The following is a 21,139-nucleotide window of genomic DNA, read 5'->3' on the forward strand; positions in this document are numbered from 1 at the left end:
AATGCCATAAAACAATTCCTGGAGAGCAGAACCCACAAAAAGACAGGAAGAAATAATTTTCCAGTCAAAGCCAACTTAGAAGACCGGGAGGAAAGGTCTGTCACACCTGGGTGAAAGTGGAACACAGTTCTAAGTACAATCTGTGCCATCACAGACCAGGCCACAGCAAACCAGGAGAAGGCCTTAGAAGTCACTAAATCAACAGGAGCAGTGGCTCTTCTAGAGCTTTTCAGTCCACAGATAGAAGGTCAAACAACTGCTCAGAAGGAAATTACAGGGTCTCTCTGCTGGCACTGGGAGCAGGACTCTGTTGCTTTGCCTATACTCAGATTTGGGTGGCAGTCCTAGGGCAAGTGGAGCAGTAGAACACTAGAGCTTGCACATGCAGTGAAGCAGGACCCTAGTCACAGCTCCAGGATGGAATGGTGGTCACTCACAGACCAGTGCACAGTAAAGAAGAGCAGTAAACAAACTTCTCTCTAGATCATACCACCTTAAAAGAATTGAAAACTTGCAGGTCCCCAGAATTACCTCTGAAAATAGCTACATAAAACCCTTGATGCTTGGGATAGTGTGCCCTCCACCCTGGAAGCAGAGCCCTACTTTAACAAAGTTATTAAAAGTCAAGAAACAGCCTGGAAAAATGAGCAAACAACTGAAAAGGATTCTGACCATAGTAAGTTACTACTGTGACAAGAAAGATCAAAATATGCTTTCAAGAGAAGACAAAAAAGTCAAAGCTCCTACATCAAAAGCCTCCAAGAAAAATATGAATTGGTCTCAGGCCATAAATGAACTCAAAGAGGATTAGTAAGAGAGGTAGAAGAAAAATTGGTCAGAGAAATGAGAGTGATGCAAGAAAACCATGAAACAAGAGTCAATGGCTCGGTAAAGGAAACACACAAAAAATATTGAATAACACACCTTGAAAAACAGACTAGGCCAAATGATAAAAGGCGTATAAAAAGCCAATTAAAGAGAAAAATGCCTTGAAAAGCAGAACTGGCAAAATAGAAAAAAAGGCAGAAAAATTCACTGACGAAAACAACTCCTTAGAAAGTAGAATTAGCCAAATACAGAAAGAAATATAAAAGTTCACTGAAGAAAATAATTCCTTAAAAATCAGAATTGTGCAAATGGAAGTTAATGACTTTATGAGAAATTCAGAAACAATAAAACAAAACAAGAATGAAAAAATAGAAGATAATGTGAAATATCTCACTGGAAAGGCAACTCACTTGGAAAAAATCATGGAATTCTAATAAAAACCCCAGCCCCAACATTGTAACTTCCTTATGGGCACCAGTGACCAGCAGGCATGTTCTGATTTAACCACACAATCTGGGTTTAACCACAACTCAGGCCCCCTAAACTTAATATAGTCACTGCCCCCCGATCCAATTCACATACTTGATCAGGTGTATTCCTGTACTTAACCACAATCACATCATCCCTTTAGTCCAAGACCTAAATATCCATCTTGACCAGACAGAACCACAATACTCAGTCAATCACAGGGCAGCATGGCCAGGATATTTGACCACCAAACCATAGATGGGACCCTCATTCCCGTATTACCTAATCCCTTAACAAACCTCTTCTGCCTTTTTAACATTCATCAATACCCTATAAATTTGCCTGTGTTGTCTTACTAAGTTGCTGGTTCCTGTTGGAACTTAGCCCATTTCATGAGAGGCGTCAATCTCAATTAACACTTATACATGGATTAGAAGTGGTCTGATTCTGTGAATTCATTTGAGCTGACTCCCAGCACAAACCACCAAACATAGACCCAGGAGAGATAATTAAAAAAATTATTGGGCTACCTTAAAAGTCATGACCAAAAAAAGAGCCTAGATATCATCTTTCGAGAAATTATAAGGGAAAACTGCCCTAATATCTTAAATCCAGAAGGTAAAAAAGAAACTGAAAGAACTCATTAATCACTCCTGAAAGAGATCCTAAAATGAAAACTCCCAAGAATATTATAGCCAAATTCCAGAGCTCCCAGATCAAGGAGAAAATATCACAAGCAGCCAGAAAGAAACAATTCAAGTATCATGGAGCAAAGTCAGGATAACAACAAGATTGAGCAATTTCTAAATTTGGAAGGCTTGGAATATGATATTCTGGAGGGCAAAGGAGCTAGCACTACAACCAATCTACCTGGCAAAACTGATATAATCCTTCACGGGAGGAAATGGATATTCAATGAAAAAGAGGACTCTGACACATTCTTGATGAGAAGAACAGAGCTGAATAGAAAATCTGACTTTCAAATACAAGACTTGAGAAACATAAAAAAGTAAACAGGAAAGTGAAATCAAAAGGGACTTTAATAAGGTTAAACTCTTTACATCCTTACATGGGAAGATGAATACTTGTAACTCATAAGGATGATATCTAAAAAATACAATTAAGGGTGAGAATGAGGAATGTACTACTGGGAGAAAGAGAAAGGAGAGGTAGAATGGGATAAATTAACTCACATAAAAGATGCAATGAAAAGCTTTTACAGTGGAGTGGGGGAGGTAGAGGGGAGCGAGTGAACCTTACTCTCATCAGAACTGACTTAAAGAAGAAATAACATACACATTCAACTGGGTACAGAAATCTATTTTTACCCTACTGGAAAGTAGAAGGGAAAGGGGATAAGAGAATGGGGGTGGAAGGTAATAGAAGAAAAGGCAGAGTCAGAACTTTTGAGGAGGGATATAGTGAAAGGAGAGAGAGAACAGAATAAATGGGGAGGGGGACATGATGGAGGGAAATACAGTTAGCAATATGTCTGTGAAAAAAATTTGAAGTTTCTCTGATAAAGGTTTCATTTCTCAAATATATGGAGAACTGATTCAGTTTTATAAAAATAAAAGCCATTCCTCAATTGATAAATGATTAAAAGACGAACAGTTTTCAGATGAAGTAATTAAAGCTATCTATAGCCATATGAAAAAATACTCTAACTCACTACTGACTGAAGAAACGTAAACTAAAACAAATCATACGTATTAGTTTGGTTAAGAGGACAGAAGAGGAAAATGACAAATGTTGGAGGAGATGTGGGAAAAAACGAGACCCTGCTGGTGAAGTTGTGAACTGATTCAACCAATCTGTAGAGCAATTTGGAACTGTGCCCAAAGGGCCAGAAAAAAAAAGTATACCCTTTAACCTAGCAATACCACTAACTAGGTCTGTATCCCAAGAGATAAAAAACAAAAAGAAAAAGGATCTATATGTACAAAAATATTTATAGCAGCTCTTTTCTGGTGGCAAAGAACTGGAAACTGAGGGGATGCCCATCAACTGGGGAGTGGCTGAACAAAATGCGGTATAGGTGATTGTGATGGAATAATATTGTGCTATAAGAAATGGTGAACAAGATGTTCTCAGAAAAACCTGGAAAGACTTACATGAGTTGATGCAAAGTGAAATGTGCTGTGTACAAAGTAACAGCAATATTGTAAGATGATCAGCTGTAAATGACTTAGCTATTCTCAGCAATATAACGATCCAAGATAACTCTGAAGGACTTACAATGAAAAATGCTATCCATCCCAGAGAAAGAACTAATGCCATGTGAAGACAGACTGAAGCATACTTTTTTTACTCGCTTTATTTTTCTTGATTTTTTTAATCTGTTTTTTTTTAACAACATGACTAGTTTGGAAATATGTTTTGCTTATATCAAATTGTTTGCCTTTTCAATAAGGGGGGTTAAGAAGGTAGGGAGAGAGAATTTGGAACTCAAAATTTTAAAAACAAATGTTAAAAATTGTTTTTACATTTAATTGAGGAAAAATAAAATACTAAATAAATGTTTAAAAAAAGTGAAACTCAGATCTCAAATGATCTATTTTCATTATGAACATGTGGCTCCAACATTCCCCTCAATCCCCAATGAGCTATATAATGAAGTCAAAATAGCAGTTAGCAAAATGAAATTGGGAAAAGAGGCTAGATCATACCAAATACATACAGAAGAAATTCATGTGGTAGCTGACAATCCTGAAAACAGGCACACACCTACAAGTTATTTTCCTCATTATCATAACCACTGACAATGACAAAGCACTGTAAGGTTTGCAAAGCATTTTACATTTTCATTTGATCCTCACATCTAACTCTGTCAAATAACTGCATAGTAATTATCCTTGTTTTACAGATAAGGAAACTGAAGATGAGGGATGTTAGGTGACTGGGCTGGGATCACACAGCTAGTGGGTCTTTGAGGCAGAATTTGAACCCAGATCTCCCTGGCTGTCTTTGAACCTGGTACTTGATCCAACGACACCACAAAAACATTTGACTCAGTAGAGCAAAACATAGCTTAAAGGCTATTTCCTTGAGGGAAATAAATCCTGTACATGTTAAGATTATACAAGATTCCATGATAAATAAAATCATGGAGATAATGCTACTCAGTAACCTCAATTAACTGAACAGGGCATGAAACAGGGAGACATATGCTTGTCAAAGGCATTTAGATGCCTTCATAGGAGAGGGCTCAAATGGGCAAGATTCCATCTAGATGGTGAAGTCCTTGTTTTCGTAGCACCTTGATTAAAACAAGTCAAAGACTCAAAGTTGCAGGTGACATAAAGGGAAAAGGTTGGCTTCAGTAGGACTGGTCTTTTTAAGGATAACATAAGGGATTTCACCAAAGAGATGTATAATTGGAAAATGACACGGGCTAGTTTTAAAAGATAGGCTGAGTGCTTTACTAATATTCTTTAAATGTAAAAAGGTATAGAGCAGTGGTGGAGAATCCATGCTCTCAAGGCCACATGGGGGTCCCCATCCCTTTGCTAGAGCAAAGACTCTAGCATGTTACCTAGATATTCTGCAGAAGAGAACACAGAGAGAAGACCCACACAAAATGAGGTGTCTAAATGGGTTGTTATCTGCACAAATGAAAAGACAACTGCACATCAAAGAAATCCTATTAAGTTCTCATCTGCATTCTGACAAACTACAGTGTATCAAGAGGAGGGAGACAAAGACAGTGTGTGAATTTGAAACCATAACCATGCCACATAAACATCAGTTTAAAGAACTAGGAATGTTTACTTTAGAATACTGGGGGACAGAGAGTGGAAAGAGCCAGAACAGTCCTCTTTAAGAATACAAAGATCTGTCAAGAAGCATTACAATTGTTTTGCTGGGCTCTGAAGAAAGAATAGGTAGAAGTTAAACCAAGACATAAGGAATTAAAGAGAAAAACTTAACAATATGTGTTATTCAGTCATTTTTCAGTCTTCTTTGACTCTTCATAATCCATTTTGGGTTTTTTCTGGCAGAGATATTGAGCAGTTTGTCATTTCTTTCTCCAGATCATTTTACAGGTGAGGAAACTGAAGCACGTAACAGGGTGAAGTGACTTGCCTAGGGCTACGTAAAATGTCTGAAGTCAGATCTGAATTCAAAGATGAGTTCTCCTGACTTCAAGTCTGGCACTTGCCCACTGCGCCACCTAGCTGCCCCTAACAGCATGAGCTTTCCAAAAGGTAAAAAAGGCTCAAGGTAATGAGCTCCATAGGCATCATCAGAAATCTTCCAGCAGCCTCTGAAGATCACCTTTCAGGCGTGGCATAGGAAAGGGTTCCTGCTCGTGTGTGTTCACTAGATGACCCCTAAAATCGCTGTCAACTCTGAGATATTGTGATTTCATGAAATACTACGTACGTTCTTGCCTCAATTGAAAGTTATTGTTTATTGTTTAAAATTCAACTATATTAAATTCCCCATTCTTTTCAAACGCAAAATGCATTAAATAATACCTCCCCTAAAGCCTCTGTAATCAATCCTATTTAAGTTCATAGTAATTTCATAACTCTCATCCCCCTTTTTCTTTTTTCTGTAACTAGTATCTCTTACCATCTCTTAATTAAATATAATACCTACATGTTCTACCAACCACTTTTTATATACCTAAGCCTTAGCAACCTTCACATTTTTCCTATGTCATTTAAATATAAAAAGCACTTGCAGTCACTTTTGGGACAACTTATTGCTTATAATATTGTGGAAATCATAAGAATGTAGCTACATATTTAGTATTACCTAATTACAGAATCTGTTCTGTTGCACCCTGGGATGGAAGAAGCCTTCTCTCCTGGAGATCCCAAGATCTGAAGTGTTGTATTAATGTCAACTTCAGTTGATTGCTTAATGGAATATTCCATTACTTCTGGAGGTATTAACGGAGTCTCTCCCTGAGTATCATCAGCTAAGAGGTAGCCTTCAGTTTCAAAAAATGAGGGAAAAAGGTGAATGCACAGTTCTTAGCCATTAGAATTTACCTTTTAGAACCTGCCTTTTCATTGACATTTTAGAAAGAACAATGAAATTCTGTGTAAATTTACAGTTTCACTTATTTAAAGTTTTTATACCATATAAAAAGTTGATGCCAATGGAAAACATATTAACATGCAGCTGGCTCAGAAGAGACTTTAGTCTCTTCCCTTCTAATATTTTACAATTTTCTGAATAAAATCAGATTAAAAATATCCCGATGGAAATAAATCATTTCACTAACATACTTTATAGACAATTATATATGATTGCTCTCATTAATACATTTAGATCTGTAATATGAAAAGGCAGTCTATTACTATGTCAAGACTAATGAGTCAATTATCTGTGACATCATTAATATACTATCTCCACCAATGTAAATTGCAATGCATCTATTACTTTAGATAATTCTCAAAAAGTTGCCTGAGCCACGGAAAAATTAAGTACTTGCCAAAGGTCACAGAGTATGTTGTACCTACCTCCCTCTAGTAAGACTATAAGCTGCTTGAAAGCAGTATCTATTTTTGCCTTACTTTGCATTAGCAGAATGCCTGGCACATGATAGGTACTTAATGTTTACTGGTTTGATTTGACAGAGCTAACAAGTATTAGAGACTGGATTTGTCGTTCCCAGGGCTTCTCTACTTTAGGTCCAATGCTTCATTCATTCCTTCACATTGATTCTAAGCAGTTTCCTCACCTATAAAATGGGAACAATAATATCTGCAGTGATTCCATCACTTAGTTGTTATCAAATGAAACAAAATAGGTATACTGCTTTGCAAACCTTTTTTTTACTAGTGACAAATAAAGGCAGTATTTTGCCATGACATTTGTCACTCTTTCTTTTTAAAAGTAATTATTTCATGTCATTTAGAAAACAGAGAAATTTTAGAACCTAAACAAAGCCCTAAGAGGCTATTTATCTGTAGATAGTATATTATAAAAAAAGTAAATGGAACTCAAATAGTTATCATTTATAAACTTCTTTCTCAAAATAACCATGTGGGAAACAGCGAAATTATTATCTCAATTTTACAGATGAGGAAACTGAGGCTTATATAGTAAGGGCTTTACCCAAGTCAAACAGCTAGTATTTGATAGAGCTGAAATTCAAACTCAGGTCTCATCTGTAAGTGCTCTTTCTATTATAGTACACAATACTCCATGCGCACTAATGCATTTTAATATAATGACAACTTTTAAAAGCTGCCATCAGGCCTGAAACTAAGCATTTAGCAATTTTTAAAAAGAACCCTCACCCTACCTGTAACTAAAATAAGCCAGTGAATATCTTCATATAGATCATCAAGCACTCTGTTGTCAATGGCATCTGAACCAGGTGAGGAAAGTAGCTGCTGCTGATGTCTCTGTAACTGACCATGAAGCCTTGTCACTCTATCTTCTAATAAACTGAAAATAATAAATGACAAAAGAAAATTTGATTATTAAGGATTTATAACAATACAATCTCTATTAACTATAAATTTAATTATGATATGGAAATATATGTAAAATAAATTTCAATTTTAATCATATTAATAATTTTGCTTTAATTACATGTAACATAGCATTAACTAATATTTTTACAAAGACTCATAGTTCACAATGGACATTTGAAAATAGAGTATTCCAAGTGTTTATTTATATGGGTCAAACCATTCTCGTACCATGTTTTCCACACTCTTTCTGCCATCTATCCTGTAGTGCCTGTGCTCCAAATGTATGTGCCAAGGTATGCAACCATGAATATGTTTCTGTCCATTTGTTCCAGTGAGCTGGAATACGGGGCAGGGGTTTAAACCCTTTAAGTACTTTCCAGGGCATTTTGAACATAGAACATTTTCTCCATGGGGTGTCTTTGGACTGTTTGTACCTTGTAAGAAGAGGTATACAGTGCTCTGCAGCAATTCTTCCTAGCATTCCTACACTGGCTAGTTGGTCGGAAAACTGGTCTCGGTCATCTTCCTGAAGTTCACTTATTTCTTCTTCTTCACGTGAGGCTACACCATTGGCAGTCTATCACAGACAATGAAAAGAAACGAATATTGAAGAATTGTGACATTAACTGATAGGGATGTGACATAATCAATAAAATACATACTTATTACATTATATAATTTCTAATATTTCAAATCAGTTAAAGGGACTGCTTAGGATACAATGGGTTTACTTTCTTAATTGCCAAAGTAACTCTAATCTTATTATGGTGAAGAATGTAGGAAGACACCGAAGTTGGCAGTAGCTGTTATTCTGCTGATTTGTGACACCATTGTGTCACCAATGCACCAAATCACCATGAATCTAACCCCTATCACTGAAAGCATATGGAGTTATAAGGGATATAAATGACAGGTGCAAGATATTTGCACAGGTAGATACACTCACATCAAACTGACAAATGAGAAAGTCTCTGGGTTACTTATTACTGGATAGAGAAGAAAAGTGAGAAAAGAAGTAGGGAAAAACACATCCCAACAGGTGCTACCTATCCCTACTGTTTCTGGATGTGGTCAAACTGCATGCCCTCCTCCCACTCTCATCCCTCCAACCTTACCCCCAAAACAAACACACAAAGACGAAAGCTTTAATGGGGGGGGGGGGGGGGGAGGGAAGAGGAGAAGCAGCAATAAAAAGCAGAGGGTCTGATTCTAAAAGTATACTCAGAAACCTCTCCTGCAAACATCTTAGAAATGCAGAACCATTTAATTTTACAGCTTGACATAACCTTTTAGTTCTAATCTAGGCTATCCCTGAGACCTTGGGGAAACTTTCATTTTATTTTATTTAATTAATACACTGCCTAAAATTCCAGTAATTCAGGAATAACTTGGAGTAATAAAAATAATTTTTAAAACACGTAAACACCATTTCACAATCAGATACAAATGCCTGAAAGTTTCTTAAAGTTCCTGAAAAAATTCAACTAAGTTGTTTTTCTTCGAAATTATAGATGAGATCATTTACCGGGAGGGAACACAGAAATTCTGACTGGAGAAAGAAAGGAGATAAGGGGAGGAAGGGCAAAAGGCAATTCAAAGTCCTTTATTTGGAGGTCTTAGGATACTAGGAGGAGGAAAAGCTTACAAAAAGGAGGCAGTGGAATGCCGATTACCAACTTTAAAACTTCACCGGCAGTCAAGCTTTTCTTTTCCACACCTGTCACCAGATTTTAGGAACCCAGAATGCAAACTAGTAAGAGCAGCTCTATAGTTTGGCTACATTGTAGTAGAAGTGAAACTTGAACTAGTCTGGAAAACTAATTACCCCTTAATGTTTATTATTTGATCTCAGACAATATGGATGGACTCATGTTGAAAATTGCTATCTAACCTCAGAATAAGAACTATTTTTCTTGCTTTTCTGTGATATGGATAATACAGAGATATGTTCTACACTATTTCATATGGGTAATGAGTATCACATTGCTTACCTATCATACTGGGTGGGAGAGAGAGACAATGTGGAAGTCAATATTTTTAACAAATGTTAAAAAATAATAGGTTTCAAAAAATTTAAAAAGAACTTACTACATATAAAGGACTATGATAAACCCTGAGGTTACAAATTAAAAAAGCATGATTTCCTGTTCTCAAAAAAAAAAGTAAGTTAATTATTTCTTTGAGAAATTGTGTTCTAAGTTCCAAACAATCTTCTTACAAACAGATTTCTGAAATACAACCTTTTACATATGCTTTTCTTCTGTGAATGCTAAGGGAAGAAACTGAAATCTTTTCCTCTACACTGGTTTTTTCCTTCCTTATCTCACACTCAAACCAAGACTACTTTGGTAGTCTTCTGAGTCTGGTCCAAGAGATTTGATCCTGTTTGATAAAAGCAGTACTGATAACAGTTAATGCATCTAAATATCTTCAGAGATCTTGTCAGGGGGACATTTATGCTTCTACTTGAAACACATATAGTCAGGGTTTCTGTTATCCAGGAAAAAAGGTGGTATTAAAGGGTGGAGTGTTAGCTTAAATCAACACCCACCTCAAGTACTTTCTAGCAAGTCACTGAACTTCTCCAAATATTAGTTTCCTCATCTAAAAATGGATAATGATAATATGTGGAGTACCTGCTCATATGAGATGCTTCTTTTATATAAATATCTGTAATTTGAAAAGGAGGGATGTAGGGATGAGGGTTCAATTAAAAAACATACCAAATTCCTTGTACCATCTGGAGCAGCTAGGTGGCACTGAATGTAGGAATTAAAGACCTGAACTGCATGCTGGGTAAAGAAGCCTTTATGGAAATGTTTGTCATCTTGCACCAAAGTAAGCCAGGACTCCAGCAATTTATCATATGCTTCCATGTATACCATATCATCTTTATCAAGCTGTAGGGAAAAACATATATTCACAAAATATATAACCAGAGAAGTAAAACTGGGAAGATTATTAAAATGGAATGCAGTCATAACTAACCATAAAAGTTGAATAGAACATCTGACTAAGATTTCTAACTTAACTTAGATCAATGGACTAACTTTCATATTATGCAAACCAAATTTTTTAAACTTCTTAGAATCCCCCAAATCTTTTAATTGTAGTCCTCAATCTTAGAAGATTCTTAGAAAAAGCAAGGGAAAAAAGTGAAGTTTTTTAGGGAATTATGAAGAATTCAGACCGTCCTTAGTCTTAGCACTACACTTTTTTGAGACACCCTATATTACTAACTCTAATAGTATAGAAACATGAACGGTTATAGCAATACAACTTTTTTTTTTAGTAGTCAAAAATACAATTATTAGAATAAAGACATCTGATACTTTAAAAGACTTCAAGGAAAAACTAGGAAATTACTCTATGTGCCTGTGATTCAGATCGCAAGAAAAGAATTAATGTTGGCATAGGTGAGTCTCAGCAAAATACATAACATGATGTTTAAAATATATAAACAAAATGTTACATTCGCCAAACCTGAAAGCAAAACCAGTTTAAGCCACTGAGCCAAAAGGAATTTCATTTGGAAATGGACAAATTCTATGTGGTGGAAAAATAATCTCTAAATGTCTTTACTGAGTAAAATAAAAAATTCTAAAAGCGATTTTAACAGTCATTCTCTTAAATACATCTTTAAATTTTTCTTTGAAATTTTAATTTCTGTTACACTGAGTGTGTATAAATACATATTATATGTTTGACTCTTTTTTCGAAGTCTTAATCCTGTACTTTGGCCAAAACTAGAAATGTTTTCCTAACCTACTGTAACCTACCATTGTTACTGTAATGATCTAAATAAGGATATACTTTAAAACTAGCAATTTAGCACCCAGAAAAAGCCTACTGTCCTTAAATTCAAGGATTTGATTTGAATAATGAAGTAAACCAATTAGAAGCCTTTGTTATGCAGAAACATTTTACATATATGAACATTTCAATATTTGTTTATGAAGAACTTTATTGTCAACTATAGATGATTCCCTTCTGGCGGTCAAGAATAGTAATAGAGAAATACTTTACAAATAAGAAATAAGATAGCTAAGACCTGTTCTAAGTCTCCTGAACAGCCTAAAAATAATTTTCCCCTAGAAGGCTCCTGTCAAAGTATGAGATAGGGAGAGTCAACACTGAATTTTATGGCACTTGTGCATAATTACCCATACATTTGCATAGAATTTCCCATCTTCTCCGTTGACATTTCTTAATTTTCCTCTTGCATACTTCTTCCTACAATTAATGATCCAAATATTTTAACACCAAATACCATCAGTGAAAAGCACATTTCTGCCCTCCTCCCTCCCAACCCCTATAAATGTCTTGCCCACTTTTCACTGGTGATGTCTGGTGTTTAAATATTTGATGTGGATCAAAGTATTCTTATAGGCTACTAACCCAAAGAACCAGAAAATGGAGGATACTTTGCCAAAAGATTGCTTCAGCTCATTCTAAAGCTACAGAAAAAAAAGAAAATAATTAAGAACAATGGTATTATCCCTGTTAAAGGTGGATGTGTTATAAAATATCCCACATTCCAGGCCAAATGTGGAAATGAGCATTATTTAAAATTTGTTATATCTATACATGCCTACTAGGAAGACTGACTATAGGACAAGTGAGGGAAAAGATTGTCTCCTGAAGATCGAATTAGTTAATTCAAAGAAGCTGGCAATGTAATGAAGTTTTTCTTTTTCTTTTCTGCTATAGCAACTCTTGAAAACCTAAGTTAAGAGAGGTTTGGGTCTGCAGTAGGGAAGAAATACACCAGTAAAAAATTAAGATCCTCCAAGTAGTAAAGTAAGAAAATACAAAAGCAATTCAGTCCCTGAATAGGGATCTCAAAATAGGAACTGGTTCTAACACCCCTCCCTACCTGCCAAAAACATTCATAACAGTATGTAATCACACATTAAAGGAAAGTTTCTAGATATAACAAAAGTTTCTAGATATAACATAGAGCCTGAAGTAGTTAACCTGGTTGAAGAATTCCTCCCCCCAAAATGCTTGACTACTGTGACCCTGTGTTGTGTGATGTTGTAGCAAATAACTTAAGACTTTTTAGGTTTCTGTTTTCTCATCTGTAGAAGGAATAATTTGGACTTTTTGATTCTGGAGGTCCTTTTCAGTTCTAAAGAATCCTGAGTCCCAAGGATCAGATTAACACAATCTGGGATCTCACCATCAGCAGTCATTATGGGGATGGAGTTCCTTTTTGCTTCCTGCCTGGAGACCTTGGATTTTACTGGTGAGGGGAACCTGTGGGGTGTAAACTCCTTCAGAATAGAATACCAAATACTGCAGACTGGCAACTTCTCAATACCTTTAGTCTTTAAAAGCCGAGTGGCAACAAGAGGTTCAAAACTAGGTGATAGTCACATAGCTAATGTGAGCTAAAGATCTATACTATATCATGCTGGTACCTTTCATTATGTGCCATAAATGAACCAAATTCTAGCTAAGCCTGAGCATTACTTTAATGATGATAAATTAGTCCATAGCAAGTATTACCTTTTTTTTTTTTAATAAAAGGTAATAAAAACAACACCACAGATTTAGAGGCTGAAGGAATCTCAGTGATCATTTTATCCAATTTTCTCTAGTACACACTTAAGCAAGTAATTTCACTGCTGTGAGCCTCAGGTTTCTCATCCATATAATAATGGGTTGAACTAGAGGACTTCTAAAGGTTCCTTATAGAAAAGGAAAAAGAAATAGTAAACATTTATTAAGCACCTATTATATGCCAGGTACTGAGCTAAAAATGCTGAATAGATATTATCTCAGTTGATCCTCACGAAAACCCTGTGACATAGGTGCTAGTATGATCCCTGCTTTATAAATGAGGAAACTGAGGCAGGCAAAGATTAAGTAAGTGTCTGAGAGTAGACTGAGTTTTCAGCACTCTATCCACTGCATCCCTTACCTGCCCCTAAAACTCCAATCTTAAAAATCCTGTGAGTGTGCATGTCTGGGTGCATTTTAAGAAAGTTTATTGATTAACAGTTCAGAAGAGAGGATGCTAGCAATGGAGGAATCAAGAAAGGTTTCATGCAGATGGTGCTTCTATGTATCTCCTTACATAAACACTTCTCTGTCTATTGTTAACATCACCATTTTTTCAGTTTCCTCACTCTATCTTACCTCACACACATGCCAACAATCAACAATTTCTATCATTTCTACCTCCATAACATTTCTTGTAAATCCATCCCCTTCCTTCCACTTAACAAAGTTGCCAAACCTCTTTGGGCACTAATAACCTGGACTACTGATTTCTGGTTGATGTTTCTGACACAAGTCTTTCCCTACTCCAGTTCATTCTTTATATAGTTGCCAAAGTAATTTTCCTAAAGTGCAGGTCTGGCTACATGATTCAATTAAGTATACTTCAGTGACTTTCCTATTGGTTCTAAAATCAAATAAAAATGCCTCTGTTTAACATCTGAATATTTAAAGTCCTTCATAACCTGACTCCCATCTGCCTTTCTAAACTTATTATATATTACTCTTCTTTCCTTGCTTTATAGTCTAGCCATTTCCTAGCTTTGTCCACAGTATTCCCTTCCTCACCTCCCACTCCAGCTTTCTAACTCCCCTTTGTGTATGTCTTCCTACATGAGAAAGTAAATTCCTTAAAGGTAGGCACTATCTTGTTTGCTTGTATTTGTATTTCTAACACTTAGCAGACTGTCTTATCTGTCTGTCTCTTTAATGGCCTTCTTGCTGTTCTTCACACACACAAAAAAACCTCACACTGCTTGCTACATGAGTCTGTTTCTTGAAGGAAGAGAAGTATTATATAAGGTGAAAATGAGAAGAAGTGCATTCAGGTATGGGGTACAACCAGTGCAAAGGTATGAAGATGAGAGATGGAGTATAGTGTGTGTTCTCTTTCACAAGAAACTGGGCCCCAATCTCAGATAGCATACCACTCCTGGCCAATTACCAGAAACCAACCTATTAGGATGGGCAGAGAGCTGAATAGGGAGGCTCCAGATAAATGTTCTGTGACCCTATACAGAGTAGCATCAGGCATACAGCCAGAGTGAATGTGGTAGGGGGATTCAAATCTATAAGATATGAACCCTGTTTTATTCTATTTGGGAAGCAAGAGTAGGTAGAATTTAAGAAATTATTATATTAACATCTAAGTTTCAATGCTGACAAATAATTTCAAATTTTTTTTGACCATTTCCTTTGAGCAAAGCTTTTACACAAGTGAACAAGTAGTTTGTTGGTTATTTTTAATGACTTTTCATGAAATATTTGGTGTATAAACAATTTGCATTTTAATTTGTTTACAGATCATTTGTCTTCACATATATGTAAATCATGGCAGCTTTCATGCAACAAGTATTTTCACAGTATAAAAAAATTTACTATAAGAAACATATTCCAAATCTGCTACAAGTTCTGTGGTTATTATAAGAAACCAGGAATATTCCATTCTTTCTATAATTAAGCTGACAGTTATATAGGGCTTTAAAGTTTACAAAAAATTTTAACAAGTGTGATAAAAAATTTCAGGGATGACTTTAAAAAACAATTAAATCTTCTACTAGGTTAAATTCTGAAGTACCTAAATACTAGTCACTTTACTATTCAGCTGACAGTATACCCTGCACCCCAAACTGAGTAGAAGTAATTAAGCACTGCAGTTTATCAGAAACACTCTGGAGATAGAGGACTTTTAAAAAAGACTTTCTTTGACAAAATAATTGTTTATCTATAGAAGAAAAATGTAATTTGAACTGAAATTGTCAAAATAAGTTACTTAATCTAGCCTTGATTTAGGATACTTTTATTCTTCTTGAGAATTTCAAAATATGTAGCAATCAAAACTAATACTTACAATTTTTTCTAGAGGCAGCAAACTGTAAGATGGGTGCCAAAGTAGAGAACAAGTAAACAAGGTATAAAGCTAGTGTCCCGACATTTTTACCACTGGCACTGCGCCAAGAGGAACCTCAGAAATCATCATTCACATTTTTAAAGCGCACACCTTGCAATCATCAAAACCAGTTCGTACTGGCTAAGAAATAGAAGGGTAGATCAGTGGAAGAGGTTCGGTACGCAAGACACAGTGGTCACTGAATATAGCAATCTACTGTTTGATAAATCCAAGAACCCCAGCTTCTGGGATAAGAACTCACTGTCTGACAAAAATTGCTGGGAAAACTGGATAACAGTGTGGTGGAAACTGGGCATAGACCAATGCCTGACATCGTACACAAGAATAAAGTACAAATGGATACATGATCTAGGTATAAAGACTGATACTATAAACAAATTAGGGGAGCAAGGAACAGTGTTATTTGTCAGATTTATGAAGAATGGAGAAACGTTTGACTAAACAAGAGATAGTGAACATTATGAAGTACAAAATGGATAATTTTGATTACATTAAACTGAAAAGGTTTTGCACAAACAAACCCAACGCAACCAAGATTAGGAGGGAAGCAAATAACTGGGAAAGAATTTTTGCAACGTGTCTGTGATAAAGGCTTCATTTCTAACATATATGTATAGAACTGAGTCAAATTTACAAGAATACAAGTCATTCCCTAATTGATAAATGATCAAAGGATATGAACAGGGAGTTTTCAGAGAAGACATCAAAGCTATCTAGCCATATGAAAAAATGCTCTAAATCACTATTGCTTAGAGGGATGTAAATCAAAACAACTCTGAGGTACCACATCACACCTATTAGATTGGCTAACATGATAAAACAGGAAGATGATAAATGCTGGAGAAGATGTGGGAGAGTTGGAACACTAATTCATTGTTGGTGGAGCTGTGAGCTCATCCAACCATTCTGGACAGCAATTTGGAAGTATGCCCAAAGGACTACAAAAATGTGCATACCCTCTGACCCAGCAATATTGCTTCTAAGACTGTATCCCAAAGAGATCATAAAAATGGGAAATGGTCCCACATGTTCAAAAATGTTTATAGCAGCTCTCTTTGTGGTGGCCAAGAACTGGAAATCAAGAGGAGAATGGCTGAACAGGTTATGGTATACGAATGCAATGGAATACTACTGAGCTATAAGAAATGATTAATAGGAAGATTTCAGAGAGGCCTGGAAGAACTTATATGAATTGATAGTGAGTGAAAGGAGTAGAACCAGGAGAACTCTGTATACAACAACCACCACAGTGTGTGAGGAATTTTTCTGGTAGACTTAGTCCTTCATAGCAATGCAAGGACCTAAAATATTCCCAAAAGACTTGAGGCAAAATGCCATCTACATTCAGAAAAAGAACTATGGATTGGATAGCAGAATGAAGCAGACCATTTTCTCTCTTGTGTTATGTTGTATTTTGTTTTATGGTTTCTCCCATTCATTTTAATTTTTCTATGCAACATGACTAGGGTGAAAATGTATTTAATAAGAATGTATGTGTAGAACCCATATAAGATTGCACACTGTCTTGGGGAGGGAGTGGGGAATGAAAAGGGAGGAGGAAGGGAAAAAAATCTAAGATATATGGAAGTGATTGTAGAAAACTGAAAACAAATAAAAAAATTAAAGTGCACACCTTATAAGCCAGATCTAACTCTGTATTTCACTTCTAGTTCAGTTCACAATGAGTTCATTCACAGTACACCTTCATGACTGAGACTTAATTGTGATGACTCTACAGTTACACCTGAAGCCTGTAATGTGGCTATTGTGATGGATTTGTTGAACCATCAGAACCAAGTCAATATTTAGTAAGAGTTTACTAGGTGACAGCTGAAGAAGATAGAAAAACAAATGGAATAGTCCTTGACCTCAAGATGTGTGTATTTTAAAGGAAGCTCTTTGAGAGCAGGGACCCTCTTTGCCTCTTTTTGTATCCCCAGTGCTTAGCACAGTGCCTGGTACATAACACGTAATTAATAAATGTTAACTCATTGTTCGGGAAGGAAATATATACAAATTAAGTATATAAAAAATAAATACAAGGTAATTTAGGGGAAGGAAGTAAAAACAGATGGGGGTTGGGGAAGAATACAATAGAAAAGGCCTTATAGTAGGAAATGACATTTGAGCTAAGCATTGAAGGAAACTTGTTGTTCAGACCTTTTAGTTGTGTCCAGCTCTTCCTAACCCCACTTGAGATTTTCTTGGCAAAGATACTGAAGTGGTTTGCTATTTCCTTCTCCAGCTCCTTTTACCCCGAAGGAACGAGGGAGTCTAATAAAGTTGAGTGAAGATAACCCATGTACATTCCAGGCAAGGAAGAAAATGTGTGCAATGGCTCATAGCTAGGAGAGAGTCTGATGGCTAGGCTGAACAGTCTACTACATCTGAAGCTCTAAGAGAAAATGGCTCTGTTGAAGGGTAAAGTACAGTCTCCTAAAGCCAGAGTAAAATTATCCCATAGCAGAATTGTGTATTTACATTTAGGTAGAAAGGACTAAAAGAAGTGGTTTGATCTCAGGAAACTCTAGCCAATAGTCTGGCATCTCAGGGATTCACCTAGCATGCATAGTCTAAAAAAGGGTAATCTGAGCCTTTCTCTTACCTCACTCAAATTTGGTGCTCTGCATTTCAGGACAGCTGAATCTATAATTCTAACTCTAACATTATAAGGACATAAAAAAAAAATACCTGAAAACAGACTGTCCCAAATCCATTATAAGCTTTCTTAAAAGCAGGGATTTTGTATAGCTCAAGTTTCGTATCTATGTTCCAGAAAAATGGCTTCCCCAAACATCTAATCTTGTTTTTAGCAACAGTTTATGACTGTCACCAACTAAATGAAATGCAAATTACACAATATTGCACAGTGCAAGTATATAACAAGAGTTATAGAAAATCTTACAACTACATTAAGGAAACTTCCTTTGACAAAAAATTATGTTTTAAGCATAATAATAACATGAACTTAATTCTTTCTATAAGATTAAACATTCTTAAATAGACCATTATTGTATATTCTAACATTTTTGAGGTGTATACACTTAGGAATTTCTGACCACAGGAACTAATATAGAAAAGCCTAGATGTTCCTGAATGAAATAATCTTTAAAAAATATTTCAGCTCTGTGATTCTATGACTCTCTCATCTTGTTAATTCTATGTCTAACCCTGGTGATGGTCTATTGAGACAAAAACTGTACTCCATTTCTCCAGTGAACATTTAAAGAAAAAATTTTTATATTGTATGAAATACTTCACTGTTTAAACCCAATAAAAATTTGCATATTCCCTACAGCTCCTGTATCATCTCTTCTACTTATGATATAAACCTGAATTTTTCCAGAACAATGAGTGCAAAAAAGGCATGTAGCCAGTCTTCATGTCTCTACTCAGCTACATCTGGTAAAAACAGTCTAGCAATATAAAAAGTAAATATCGTAAACCATGTACAGTATCTGTTAAGATTATTTTTAACTGTCCATTGAGTGGAGAATGACTAAACAAGTCACCTGTCCCCTCTTCCTCTCTCTTCTACTAGCTCATTTCCTACAAACATGCTCACGTCTTCCTGAAAAACCCTCACTAGATCCATCTATCCCTGCTACTGTCTTACTTGTTTTCTGTCCTTTGTAACTAAATTCCTCAAAAAAGTCACCTACAATAAATGCCTCCAATTTTTTTCTCTCAGTCTCTTCTTAGCCCCTTAGAATCTTGCTTCTGACCGTATCTTTCTACCTAAACTGTTTTCTCCAAAGTTACTAATGATCTCTTAGTTGTAAATCCAATGAACTTTTTCTCAACCATCATTCTCCTTGCTTCTGACTTCTTTGCAGCCTTTGACACTGTCTGCTTGTCTCAAGTCTCTTCTGACTCTAAACAATTCTCCATTCAGCCACTAAAATGAGTTTCATGCAGGTCTAATCATGTTACCCCTCTACTTAATATAACTCCACTGGCTTCCTACATCTTCCAGAATCAAATATAAGACGCTCTGTTTAGCATAAGTCCTTCATAACCTAACCCTCTCCTACTTTTTCAGTCTTCTTACATTTTACTACCTGACAATTACTATTTGATCCAGTGACACTGCTACACAAAGAAGACACCCATCTCTCAGCTCCAGGCATTCTCCTTGGCTGTCCCCCACACCTAGAACATCCTCCCCTCCCCTGCTGTTCACTAATGATATCCCTGGCATCCTTTTAATACCAGCTAAAAACCCACCTTCTTCAGGAAGCCTTTCCTTACCCTCTCTCTATTTCAGTGCTTCCCCTCTTAATTATTTCCTTTTTTATCATGTATGTAACTTGCTTTGTATAGATTTATTTACATGCTATCTCCTCCAGTAGACTATAAACTTCAAGGGCACTGATTGTCTTTTAACTCTTTGTATCTCCAGTGCTTATCATACTACCTGGCTCAGAGCAGGTGCTTCATAAATCCTTATTGATTGCCTAATTGAGTATTATGGTAGGTTAAATGTGATGAATATGGAGATGTACAGGAAGACTAAAGAATGGGAAAAATTAAAGCAAAATGAAGTAGAATCAGGAAAACAGCACACACAATGCCTAAACCAACCTAAATGGTCAAGAACAAAATAACTGAAACTGCGGGTGTTGTGAAATAATGATGACTAAGCTAGACCCAAAGAAAAGTTAGGAGAAGGCACCTCCCTTGCTTCTTGGCAGAGGTGGGGACTATGGGTGTGAAAGATTTCCCCCTGTAAACTTTTTCAATGCCTTCATTTACTTTGCTGCTTTTACTTTTTTTAAAGTAATATTGTATTGTACTTCCAAGCTGAGATTTTTACTTCTTTAAATTACTCATGTTAAAAAAAACAAAAAAATAAAAATAAAAAACCAGCTTGATTTCCAAACTACATGGCCTTTCCTGATCTCCACAAATGCAAGAGCCTCCCCTGCAAACTATATTGCATTTATTACCCTTATATTTATCCTACATATGCTTACACATCCATTCACTCTTTCTCTTTTAGAATATAAGGGAGAGAGTACGAAGCAGGGTAGGGACTATTCTTTGAATCTGTATTCCTAGTGTCTAGCATTATGCCTGGACCATTAGCAGAGGTTCTGAAATGCTTGTTGACTGATTTAAATATTAGTCAAAGATAATTTCTGTACATAATTCTATTTTTCAAGGTAACACAAATATTTATAAAGCACCTACTCTGTATCCAAAAAAGTGATAGCCATAGACCAGAATACACAAAAGATTTGATTCCTCTCCTTGAAATATATTACCTGCCATTTACACAATTATACTTAAATTATTTGATTTGGTCCTCATGAGAACATGACATGGTGAGGAGTACAATTTTATTATTCCCATTTTAGAGATAAAAGTCATAGCTGACAAGTACACGTTCTTTAAGACTTATAAAGAGCTTTTCATATTCTCTTCCTTAGGCATAGAACTGACCATGTCACCCCTTTATTCTAAAACCTTCAGTAATGCCTGATTC

General features: G+C 35.9%; 1 protein-coding gene across 6 annotated transcripts in view; it reads right to left on the reverse strand.

Moving 5' to 3' along the window:
• XPO4 (exportin 4) overlaps window positions 1-21,139 on the reverse strand; it is a 130,518-nt gene that overhangs the window by 22,204 nt on the left and 87,175 nt on the right. For all 6 annotated transcript variants that reach the window (XM_072611693.1, XM_072611692.1, XM_072611694.1 and 3 more), the window contains 4 exons: window positions 10,460-10,636; window positions 8,171-8,313; window positions 7,562-7,707; window positions 6,061-6,238 (listed from right to left, as the gene is read on the reverse strand). In XM_072611693.1, coding sequence (XP_072467794.1) covers window positions 6,061-6,238; window positions 7,562-7,707; window positions 8,171-8,313; window positions 10,460-10,636 — 644 coding nt within the window. The remainder of the gene's footprint in view (window positions 1-6,060; window positions 6,239-7,561; window positions 7,708-8,170; window positions 8,314-10,459; window positions 10,637-21,139) is intronic.

This window comes from Notamacropus eugenii, chromosome 5 (genome assembly GCF_028372415.1).
Source record: "Notamacropus eugenii isolate mMacEug1 chromosome 5, mMacEug1.pri_v2, whole genome shotgun sequence".
In the NCBI taxonomy this organism is placed as follows: Eukaryota; Metazoa; Chordata; class Mammalia; order Diprotodontia; family Macropodidae; genus Notamacropus; species Notamacropus eugenii.